Source organism: Agrilus planipennis, unplaced genomic scaffold (genome assembly GCF_000699045.2).
Source record: "Agrilus planipennis isolate EAB-ADULT unplaced genomic scaffold, Apla_2.0 scaffold39, whole genome shotgun sequence".
In the NCBI taxonomy this organism is placed as follows: Eukaryota; Metazoa; Arthropoda; class Insecta; order Coleoptera; family Buprestidae; genus Agrilus; species Agrilus planipennis.
Window position 1 is genome coordinate 977,510 of NW_020439074.1, and position 10,990 is coordinate 988,499.

Sequence of the window (10,990 nt, forward strand, 5' to 3'; positions counted from 1 at the left end):
ACATTCCAGAACGTGTAGGTAATTCAGTAAGGAACATATAATCGATGCATGTACGATACAAACAGAAAAGAACTTTTCAAAACAACTCATAAAATATTTTCCTCACATCACGAAGTTACAAAGAAAAGTTTGAAAAGTTCTAGAACTTATATATGTACTCGACTTGTATTGAAAATGCAGTGGAATTTATTTCACCTGCGGAAAAAGTAGGAGAAACTGTCTTAAGAAGCTCTCGTTTCCAAGTACCAGCTTTTCAGAAAGTAAAAAAGAAGTTATTGGACATGTACCCGTACAAAACATTTAGCACACGCGGAAGACTTCTGGGCAATTTAGAGTGAAACATTAAAAGGTTGTAGATTTAATTATACAGGCTTGTACGTCTGCTATTTACTTGTACTTTTTATCTATAAATGCCTGAAATTTTTAGATTAAAAACATCTTTACGTAATAATAAATAAAGCAACTAGCAACAAATTGTAACCGTTGTATTTATGAAGAAATTTGGAAGTAATCGCCTAATTGTCTTTTTGAAATTATTGTGTTTTTGTTGAATAAACCACTTGTTACATTTTGTCTATTATCATAGATATTGATACACTTCTATCTCTCATCACTACATAGTATAAAACAAAGTCGCTTTCCCGCTGTCTGTCCCCATGTATGCTTAAATCTTTAATACTACGCAACGGATTTTGATGCGGTTTTTTTTTAAAGATAGAGTGATTCAAGAGGAAGGTTTATATGTACAATACATGCATAATATAGTGGGGAAACACAATTAAACACATTTTTTGCGCTTACATTGCAAACGCTGGCTGAACCCTACGAGATAAATCAAAATAATGTACTACAATATTGTACATCTTAAAACGGTCTACAAAAAAGTCCGCGATGGTCTATCTCTTAGGGATAACCCACAATAACCATTTTTATCCTTTACTTTTTATGAGAAATAATGACTTATTTACGAAGCGATTGTAGGCAATACAGCATTAATTCTTATCCAATTAAGTACCTTAAATACATTGTGCATTTAATATAGATCAATATGGCCCTTTACAGCATGTAATTTAAATGAATATTTTCGAAGATATTACAGATTTAAAATGCAGGGACATAGCGGTTGCGGCGGTACCGGCCGGGAGGCCGGTTTGTATTGTCTAATGACAAAAAAACTGTGAATGTTGTATATAAAGACATTCTGTAGTATATTTAGTATGTTCAGGGGGTATCTTTTGAAGATTTCCCCTTCTCGATAATAATCTAAACAAAACAAAAATATACACATTTAGTATCAGCATTGCATCCGTGCGAAGCTTAGGCGGGTCGCTTTTATACAATAAAACAACCCTTCGCTCAGGTGCTAGCCCCCCCCACCCCCATACGATTTAAATTCTCCCCTCACAGACCCAGAAGTTTAATCAGTCAATATTTATGTTAAAAAAGGTTATCGGGTTTTAGCAAAAAGATCGATCCCTATAATATTCCAAATAGGTTTCCAATCATTTAGAGTTTACTAAATATCAATATTTCAGACTTGACAAGGTTTAGTACAAAACGTTTTTCTCTGTGATGGTAAGTTTTATCGTTTTATATTACACTCCCGGATTCCATTTTTTCATATTTTTATCTCGTACGTGCACGTAAAAAAGAAAACGAGTACTCGCACGCTACAAAAACAAAAAAATATTGCCGTCACGCCAGTCGAGCCATTGTAAACAAACAAGACAAAGAAGGCAAACTATAGGGAAATCCAGTTTTCAGACAACGAACGTAAAATATGCCAGCGGACGCGTTATCGGGTAGAAAAATTCGGTTGTGATGCGAGAGAGCCAATATTATATTCGACCGGATCTAGTACAATGCTATGCTACGCGATGCGATGCGATGCGATGCGATGCGATGGAGCGATGGTGAGATAGCGATATGCCGCTACGGCAATGGTCGCTCGGTTGGCATTACGTTCCCAAAACATATCTCATATTTATCGCCTGGACCGCTGCTTTCTCTGCTTCCCTATTATAGGAACGCCCTGTTCTGGATAATGAATACTTTCCTATGTGTGTTCTGTACTTTTATTCGTTATACAGTTCTGGCACATTGTGCCGCGACAATGGGATTAAACATTCATAACCCGCGGGTGAGTCCACTGGAAATGGAAAAGATTTATGTTATAGCCCATTTATCAGACGCCCAAATTTATTTTTCGCGACGGGCGTCACGATCATCATTTACGTTCCTTTTTTAATATGCGTCGTCGGCGCCGCGACCCGTCCGGACGGATGCATTTATGCACCGAGCGCAAAATTTTGCTGAATTGCTAAAGCGGTAAGGCTGAAACTCCGACAGGGCCGGTGAAAGAGACTGAAGTCGTGTGTGGAGTAAAAGGTAAAGGGAGGGCCTGAGATTAATAATTATAATATTAATACTGTTTACTACTCTGAGAGTTAGTAAAAACCTTTCATCTCTCAATCATTTCACGAGCGCTTCCTTTATGTTTCAATAATTGTACCAATTTGACACAACACACGAAAATCGTTAACACCTTAAGATTCCATGTACTCTTTTTACATAATTATCACTTCTTAAAGCTAAGTAAATCCCATTCATCTCCCAATAATTTCACTAGCGCTTTTTTATGTTTAACTTATTTTTTATATTTTGCCAAAAATAATACCGGAAAGTACTTATTTGACAACGCACCCGAAAACCGTTGACACCACGAGATTCCACGTACTTTTTTACATAATTATCACTTCTTAAAGCTAAGTAAATCTCTTTCATCTCCCAATAATTCCGTGAGCGTTTTTTAAATTTAATTTATTTTATTTATTTTGCCAAAAATAATACCGGAAAGTACTTACTTGACACCTCACTCGAAAACCGTTGACACCATGAGATTCCACGTACTTTTTTACATAATTATCACTTCTTAAAGCTAAGTAAATCCCTTTCATCTCCCGATAATTTCGTGAGCGCTTTTTTATGTTTAACTTATTTTTTATATTTTGCCAAAAATAATACCCGAAAGTACTTATTTGGCACCGCACTCGAAAACCGTTGACACCATGAGATTCCACGTACTTTTTTACATAATTGTCACTTCTTAAAGCTAAGTAAATCCTTTTTATCTCCCAATAATTTCACGAGCGCTTTTTTATGTTTACATTGTTTTATACATTTTAAGAAAAATAATAAGGGAATGCCTTTCTTTGACGCAGTATTTGAAAACCGGTGACACCATGAGATTTGACGTACTTTTTTACATAATTTTCACTCCTTAAAAGCTAAGAAAATTCCTTTCATCTTCCAATAATTTCACTAGCGCTTATTAACTTATTGCATAATTTTAACAAAAATAATTATAGAATAAAGTATTTTTCTCGCCTATTCATTATAATGTCCAGTGTGGAATTCCATACTGGAAATATCGAGTCTGTAGTACACCCATTCGAACTTCTGCGAGGTGCACACTGACCGATGGACTGCCTGGAGAAGAAATTTTCAATCCCTTGAGATAATTTTCTAACTGAAGAACTTCAGCAAATACTCTAGATTTACAACTTTTATAAATTTTTAAATAAGTCTAAATATACTGTTTAATTACGTACTGATTTGTTTTGCATTATTCCGATGGCGAATTAAATTTCCTCTTNATGTACAGAGTACACATAATAGAAATACAGCCTGGTTTGATGAAATTGCTTTTGCCTGTGGCAATCAATACAATTTGATGTTACTCTCTGATGGAACTATAGTGTCAAAGCAGCTTTGAATCAAACAACTCATTATTACCAGAATATTGTAACATAGCGTGATAAATAATAATTAAACAGAGAAAATATTTAATACAGTATGTTATTTACTTTTTTTAAGTAGAAGAAAAAACTTTTTAATTTATTTAGGTATTGTCATATTTAAAAATTCCTACTTTTATTTAAAAAATATTGTTATATCATTATCTTTACAATAGCATAAGATATCTCTTTCATGTAACAGCTTTAAAGGAGTTTAATTCTGACCTTTTGTATTTAATATTTAGCGCCAATAGATACCTGGCGCCACCTACAAGCATCACTCAAAAATACAAACACAAATTTATAGAAAATTATAAATGGCTGTTAATGTCAAAAATCAAGTACTACTTCAGTAGATGGGTAAATAAGTCGTGTGAATCTGGCACCCGATATAAATAGTCATGTGATTTAAGCTTTACCAATAAATTGTTGGTCGTTTGCGGGTTCTGAATATGCTAATTTCATGCTTGTGTGTTTATTAATTCTGCTAAAGAAAACGAAAATTGTTTTTGGTGCAGATAGAAATTAAATGTCAATTTATTCAAAAACTACTTAAGATATGATAATTTAATTGAAGCCAATTGATTGCGTGTCATTTGTGTTTTAAGACTGATCTAAATGGTAAACGAGATTTATCTTCATATTAGTTATTAGTAATAATTGCATATAATACATAGACAACTATTTTTCATTGATATTTCTATTATGCGTGCGCCATTGGTGAATCATAGATAATGATAAGATGATAGTAATACTATTAAAAAATTTATTATTATTTTTAATCATTAGTAATAAATAGTATAAAACTATACTCGCTTACAATAATAGTCCAATCTTCAAACATAAATAACACGCAATCAATTGGCGTCAATTAAATTATCATATCTTCAGTAGTATTTGAATAAATTAACATTTAATTTCCATCTGTACCCGAAACAATTTTCCTTTTTTTTAATAGAACTAATGAACGCACAATTATGATGCTTACATATTTAGAACCCGCAAACGACGCACAATTTATTGCTAAAGTTTGAATCAGTGGATTATGTATATCGGGTGCCAGTTTCACACAATTGGTTAAATCGTGTCAACTAGTGTCATAGATTAGAGTAGTATCTATCATTTGTGTAATATCGGTTATTAACCTAAGATTTTTTAGATGTGTTAATCGAAAATAAAACAAATATTTTGAATTAATTTTATTGTTAAGAAATAGTTTTGAGCATAACTCATTCATTTATCGCCTCTGTCAAGTTTTTGATTGATGTTCTGTGACAAAACCAACGGATATATAATTCTTAACCTTTTTTTGTGTGTAATAATCACTAATTGAAAATAGTTGAAAAAATACGACGTGCAGACACATCTCCAATAATTTCACTAGCGCTTATTAACTTATTGCATAATTTTAACAAAAATAATTATAGAATAAAGTATTTTTCTCGCCTATTCATTATAATGTCCAGTGTGGAATTCCATACTGGAAATATCGAGTCTGTAGTACACCCATTCGAACTTCTGCGAGGTGCACACTGACCGATGGACTGCCTGGAGAAGAAATTTTCAATCCCTTGAGATAATTTTCTAACTGAAGAACTTCAGCAAATACTCTAGATTTACAACTTTTATAAATTTTTAAATAAGTCTAAATATACTGTTTAATTACGTACTGATTTGTTTTGCATTATTCCGATGGCGAATTAAATTTCCTCTTTTGATCAAAATATATACACGTCAAGGGTCTCTCGTTTACAAATTCCCAATTAGATAGACTAAAACAGCGATCTAGAATGTAGAGTACACATAATAGAAATACAGCCTGGTTTGATGAAATTGCTTTTGCCTGTGGCAATCAATACAATTTGATGTTACTCTCTGATGGAACTATAGTGTCAAAGCAGCTTTGAATCAAACAACTCATTATTACCAGAATATTGTAACATAGCGTGATAAATAATAATTAAACAGAGAAAATATTTAATACAGTATGTTATTTACTTTTTTTAAGTAGAAGAAAAAACTTTAATTTATTNCATAACTCATTCATTTATCGCCTCTGTCAAGTTTTTGATTGATGTTCTGTGACAAAACCAACGGATATATAATTCTTAACCTTTTTTTGTGTGTAATAATCACTAATTGAAAATAGTTGAAAAAATACGACGTGCAGACACATCTCCAATAAAATGGCATCTTCAGATTTTATGGACCTTGTACAAGAAGCTGAAAAACTTACGGCAAACATAGAAGGTACTTCAGAACTTCCAAAAGTAGAGCGGTCTTTGCGACAAGTTTTAGAAGCATCAAATGAGCTCTACTCTAAAGTTGCCCAAGCAGGTGCTAGGGACATTCAAGCGTAAGTTCTTAAAAAGTAGCTGTGTTTAGTCATTACACATTTAGTGTTATTTTTACAGGAACATTTTGTTAGGCTCAAAAGGAGTTGATCTCCCTCGTATAGCCCAAAAATTGGAAAATATTAGTGCAAAACGTACATTCGAACCTATTGCAGCAACTGATGATAGTGACTTGCAGACTTGCTTAGAAAATGAAATTAGAAGTTGCATTCTAAGTGTAATTGATGCAGAACATAAAGCTGTATGTGATACTATTTTCACTATATGTAATTTATGTAAATTATATTTTCTTTTTAGTGTCTAGAAACTGTGAGTCAACATTCTTGGGAGCATGAATTAGGAGAATGGAAAGAAGAAAAAAGAAAGATTTTAAATGCTATGTTAGGTCCTTCAGAGAACTTTATAGACATTGGGAAACATACTAGTGTTTTTATGGAACCTCCAGCTTTAGGAGCTACAGCTTTAGGCTATTATGAGTCAGTATATGCATCCAAAATCATTGAATACAATAGAGCGATTATTAGAGGAACATTTCGACCTCATCTTGTAGAATCATTGATTAATGCTGCATCAGAATTTAAAGAAACAGTAAGTCACTTCTTATTAGTTAATTTAGTTACATACAAAATGACCTTTCTGTAATGTTCTCCTAATGTTATTTGTTTTTTATAGAAAGTTAATGACATGTGGGAAATGATAAAATATATGATTCAAGTTCCACCTTTCCCATCTACTGAGGATCCATTAAAAACAAGAAACAGTCCAAGAATCATTAAAGCTCTTGTTAAACAAGCCTGCCATTACCTCGAAGATAGGTACATCCTTTTTTCCCTTTTCTTTGTATATAAATTTTGCTATATTTTTTTTTATATATAGATATAAAATATTCATGGAGAGTGTCTTAAATGAAAACTTGAAACAGGCACAACGAGGAGGAATCCCTGGAACCTATTCTTTAGTTAGAAGTTTTGTTGGAATTCGTTTAAAGGGAGAATATTTGGGGTTACAAGATGGAATGATTGATGATCGACCTCTCTGGCCAATGGTGTATTACTGCCTTCGTAGTGGAGACCTAAGTGCTACATTGTACTGCCTTAAAAAATCAGAGTAAGGAAATTTATTAGTGGTAAAATTATGTTACTGTGTATTTTTTGTTACAAGAACTAACTTTTAAAAAAATTTATTTAACCAAATTATTATTTATGTTACAGTTTACATTGCCCCGAATTGATAGAGTTATTAGAACTTTTATTTACTAGTCCTGAGAATTCACAAATAGCAAAACTCGAATCAAACATTAAATTCCACTACAGACGTTTCGTTCGTAATTCAACAGACCCCTTCAAACGAATTGTCTGGGCCGTATTGGGATGTTGTGACGTCGTTGACGAACATACTGAAGTTGCTAAGACCGCTGATGATTATCTTTGGCTGAAATTAAGCCTGGTCAGAACTGATTATGATAAAGAAGATCACATCAAATATTTTGATTTACAGGTAAACATTTCTTTTTTTTTTTTCCTTTTCCAAATCTAATATACCAATTTTTGTAGACTACTGTCTTAGAAGAATATGGAGAAAGTCATTATGATGCCATGAACCAACCACACCTTTATTTTGAAGTTTTGGTACTGACTGGTCAATTTGAGGCAGCCCTGGAGTTTCTTGCTCGTATTGAAAAGTTCAGGGTTCATGGAGTTCATATTGCCATCGTTTTAAGTGAGTTACATATGCTAGCAGCCCCGAGAGATCCTGCTGCTCCTCTCAGTAAGTTATTAAATTGAATTAAAGTGTGTAAACTTTTAGAAGTAGTGACTTGATGAAACATATTTAAAATAATTGATCGTTTCAACAGAATTTATCAACTTAATATTAAATTAATCTATATTTCATTAGAATTTATTTCATCTATTTGTTTCTTTTTAGTTATAAGATTTTGCTTTATTATTTTAAAACAGTTTTTAGTTGCAATAACTGTATTAAAAGTATGTTTTTCTTTTAGTCTCTATTGATCCAATGGATATAAAACCTGGCCGACGTTTGAACATGGCAAGACTTATAATGTTATACGTTCAGAGATTTGAGCTAAGTTGTGTGGCAGAAGCAGTACACTATTTCTTCTTCCTGCGAAACTTACGAAGCAAAGACAATGTAAACTTGTTCCTATTAAGTGTAAGCGACTTGGCACAAGAAACCAAGGATTATGAAGGTTTGTTTGGAAAAATGCAGCCTAATAATGTACGAAGTAAGGGAATGATAGACGAATTCAAAACTGCCGGAATTAGTACTGAAAGTCTTGTAGAAGTTGTTGCGGAACAGTGTGTCAAAAAAGGCGTTTTCGAAGAAGCTGTGGACCTATTTGATCTCGCCGGGGTATAAATACTTTTTTCCTAATATTTTTTGTTATATATTTTATTTCATAATTGTAAAATTTCAGAATCAAGAGCGAGTCCTTAATCTCCTATGTATTTTGTTGGCTCAAGTGGTACATCTTCCTAGTAAAGATGGATCTTTAAGGGAAAGATTAGAGGCAAAAGCTCACAACATTGCTGAAAGATATTCCAGAAGCGGTTTTAACTGCTCTTCCCAAGTTGCATCCACCTTTTTAGTTCTAAAAGATCTATTAACTTTCTTTGACCAGTATCATGCCAAACAGTATGTAGCTGCATTGAAGGTTAGTAGAATTTACATTATTAAAGTATTTCATATATTATTAATTATACTTATTTTTACTTTTTTGGAAATATTTTATTGGTATGACTCAGTTCTTTACCACGAATAATTAAATTTCAGACATTAGCTGATTTAGAATTAATACCTTTAAATAGCAATGAATTGGATTTACGAGTTTCTGGATTTAAAAAATTATCCAACGAAATTTCCAAAGTGATTCCTGACGTTCTTTTAGCAACAATGAATATTTTATTTGCACAGTATCAGAAGATTAAAGGCAATGAGTATATGCCTTCCAAGTTTCAAGGAATTTCTGTTGATAAGGTACGCATGTTGGCAAAAATAAAAACGATTAACCCTAACATCTTATTAATATGTCTAATAGGTAACTCAAATTCAGTAAATATCTATTTTATAAATAAAAGGTAGATATTTCTTAATCTTTTATTTATGAAAATTAATAATTGTAAACCTTACATTTTTAAATAAATATTGAGAAAATAAAAATATTGTTACAGCAACTACAATACATTCGAGATCAAGCCAGGGTGATAACTAATTTCACAGGAATGTTACCATATAGGATGCCAGGAGACACAAACAGCAGGTTGGTTCAAATGGAAATTTTAATGCATTAATTTTCGCTAAAATTTTATAACTATGGAAATTCAGCTTTCCTGTCTTCTCTGTAATAAATTATTTTGGAATTTTCACTGAACAGTGTCAGGTGCACATTTTTTAACTAATAGATCCTCAGAAAAATCAATGGAAGATCCTTCTTTCATCTAAAAAATTATAACTTTTAATTTATATTTTTTATTCCATCAGTGTTATCCAAATTATGTAAGTGTTTTTTGATAGATTAACCAACTCAATTAAGAAACAGTAAGATGAGGTAAGGCATTTCTATAATATAGCTTAAAGAGTTTGAGGATAGATACTTACACGTTTATAGTCCAAGAACATTTCTTTAAATTCCAGAAAATCAGAAAATGTTGCCAGTATTTCAAATATCTCTCCATCTAACTCTGTCCTTCTTTCTCTAAAACATTACAGTCTATTTGAAATTTAATTGTATATAAATTTTAACAGTTTGTAATAATTGTTAAGCATACATAAGCTCTTCCTCAAAATTTTTCATGCTGAAGTTGTCGATCTTCTCCATTAGCTTCTTTTCAATATACTTCTCAATTGTTTCTTGGTATGAATAGAATATATCGCTATATATTAATTTATTTTCTTCATCACTGTCAAAGTGCTTCCAGTATTTTTCCATGAAACTTGTAAGAATTTCAACAAATGTCGTATCCATTATAATCTCTTCGATGTAACCAATCACTGCATGAAAACTTTTATCAGATTCTTCTGAACACTCGTGGAAAAAACTAAACATATCTATATCATCATCCTTTACAATTTGGGAATCCACTAAAGTGAATTTGTTCTTGCAAACTTCTATATTTGAACTCATTATTGGCGATTTAAAGAGCATAAACATAAAATTTCATTTAATCAATATTAATATATTTGTATCCATGACGACCTAACTGGTTATAGACAAAACACAATTACGTTATTATTGCAATACTTTTCTAGTTTAGTTTTCAAAAGAATATTACCAATATCGCAATTAATTACACTTTGATTTTTACACATAACCAGAAACTCTACTGTAGTCTACAGTTGATGGCAGTTTATGTGCTTTAATTTTACTCGGTATGCTTTTGTGGCGGTTTAAGCCTTTTAATAAATTTCCAACCAAGTTGAGTAGACATCCCTCAAAAAAAAGTAGCACATAACTGTGGAGTAGCATACTCAATACTGATTTAAAGAACAACTTTGGCTTTCCTTTTCTTTTCGATTGCATGTTATTTACAGATATAATTCCAGAACTCCGAAAACACACACAAATTATATTAAAATTGATTATAATTTGTAAAATTGTAAACAGAAAAGTTGGGTTATATAATATCAATGTTCCAAATATACGCCTACCATAGAATAAAAATACTAAATAATTTCCATAAATTTAAGCCAATATTCCTAATAATAACTGCAGTGATTTATTAATGTAACTATTATATTAATTTTCCATGATAATTACTAATACAATAAAGCTATTTGAATATAAACTTAAGATAGCAATACAAAATGTAGAGATTTATA

At 31.8% G+C, this 10,990-nt stretch overlaps 2 protein-coding genes across 4 annotated transcripts; one reads left to right on the forward strand and one right to left on the reverse strand.

The window, feature by feature from the left end:
• Positions 1 to 4,901: 4,901 nt before the first annotated feature.
• On the forward strand, positions 4,902 to 9,542 carry LOC108745050 (nuclear pore complex protein Nup93-like). 2 transcript variants are annotated; one of them, XM_018481092.2, is made up of 12 exons: positions 4,902 to 5,161; positions 5,972 to 6,153; positions 6,212 to 6,392; positions 6,449 to 6,739; positions 6,824 to 6,966; positions 7,028 to 7,258; positions 7,363 to 7,648; positions 7,705 to 7,918; positions 8,154 to 8,524; positions 8,589 to 8,825; positions 8,945 to 9,148; positions 9,343 to 9,542. In XM_018481092.2, the coding sequence occupies exons 2-12, from the start codon at positions 5,984 to 5,986 to the stop codon at positions 9,460 to 9,462; spliced, it is 2,448 nt and encodes an 815-aa protein (XP_018336594.1). In that variant the 5' UTR covers positions 4,902 to 5,161; positions 5,972 to 5,983; the 3' UTR covers positions 9,463 to 9,542. The 2 variants fall into 2 exon arrangements, with proteins under 2 accessions (XP_018336594.1, XP_018336593.1); XM_018481091.2 differs by lacking the exon at positions 4,902 to 5,161 and having other exon boundaries at positions 5,837 to 6,153.
• On the reverse strand, positions 9,521 to 10,826 carry LOC108745051 (ADP-ribosylation factor-like protein 2-binding protein). 2 transcript variants are annotated; one of them, XM_018481094.2, is made up of 4 exons: positions 10,444 to 10,826; positions 9,940 to 10,162; positions 9,770 to 9,866; positions 9,521 to 9,609 (listed from the first exon to the last, which is right to left on the reverse strand). In XM_018481094.2, the coding sequence occupies exons 1-4, from the start codon at positions 10,478 to 10,480 to the stop codon at positions 9,535 to 9,537; spliced, it is 432 nt and encodes a 143-aa protein (XP_018336596.1). In that variant the 5' UTR covers positions 10,481 to 10,826; the 3' UTR covers positions 9,521 to 9,534. The 2 variants fall into 2 exon arrangements, with proteins under 2 accessions (XP_018336596.1, XP_018336595.1); XM_018481093.2 differs by having other exon boundaries at positions 9,940 to 10,825.
• Between the last annotated feature and the right edge of the window lie 164 nt (positions 10,827 to 10,990).

Bases quoted from the DNA above. Each gene is read 5' to 3' on its own strand.
- LOC108745051 (XM_018481093.2), bottom strand. From the start codon at position 10,322: ATGTTTATGCTCTTTAAATCGCCAATAATGAGTTCAAATATAGAAGTT. The intron at 9,867-9,939 runs GTATGCTTAACA...GTAATGTTTTAG, and splicing joins AATTTTGAGGAAGAGCTTAT to AGAAAGAAGGACAGAGTTAG. The intron at 9,610-9,769 runs GTAAGTATCTAT...ATAATTTTTTAG, and splicing joins TGTTCTTGGACTATAAACGT to ATGAAAGAAGGATCTTCCAT.
- LOC108745050 (XM_018481092.2), top strand. From the start codon at position 5,984: ATGGCATCTTCAGATTTTATGGACCTTGTACAAGAAGCTGAAAAACTT. The intron at 6,740-6,823 runs GTAAGTCACTTC...TGTTTTTTATAG, and splicing joins CATCAGAATTTAAAGAAACA to AAAGTTAATGACATGTGGGA. The intron at 8,525-8,588 runs GTATAAATACTT...GTAAAATTTCAG, and splicing joins ACCTATTTGATCTCGCCGGG to AATCAAGAGCGAGTCCTTAA.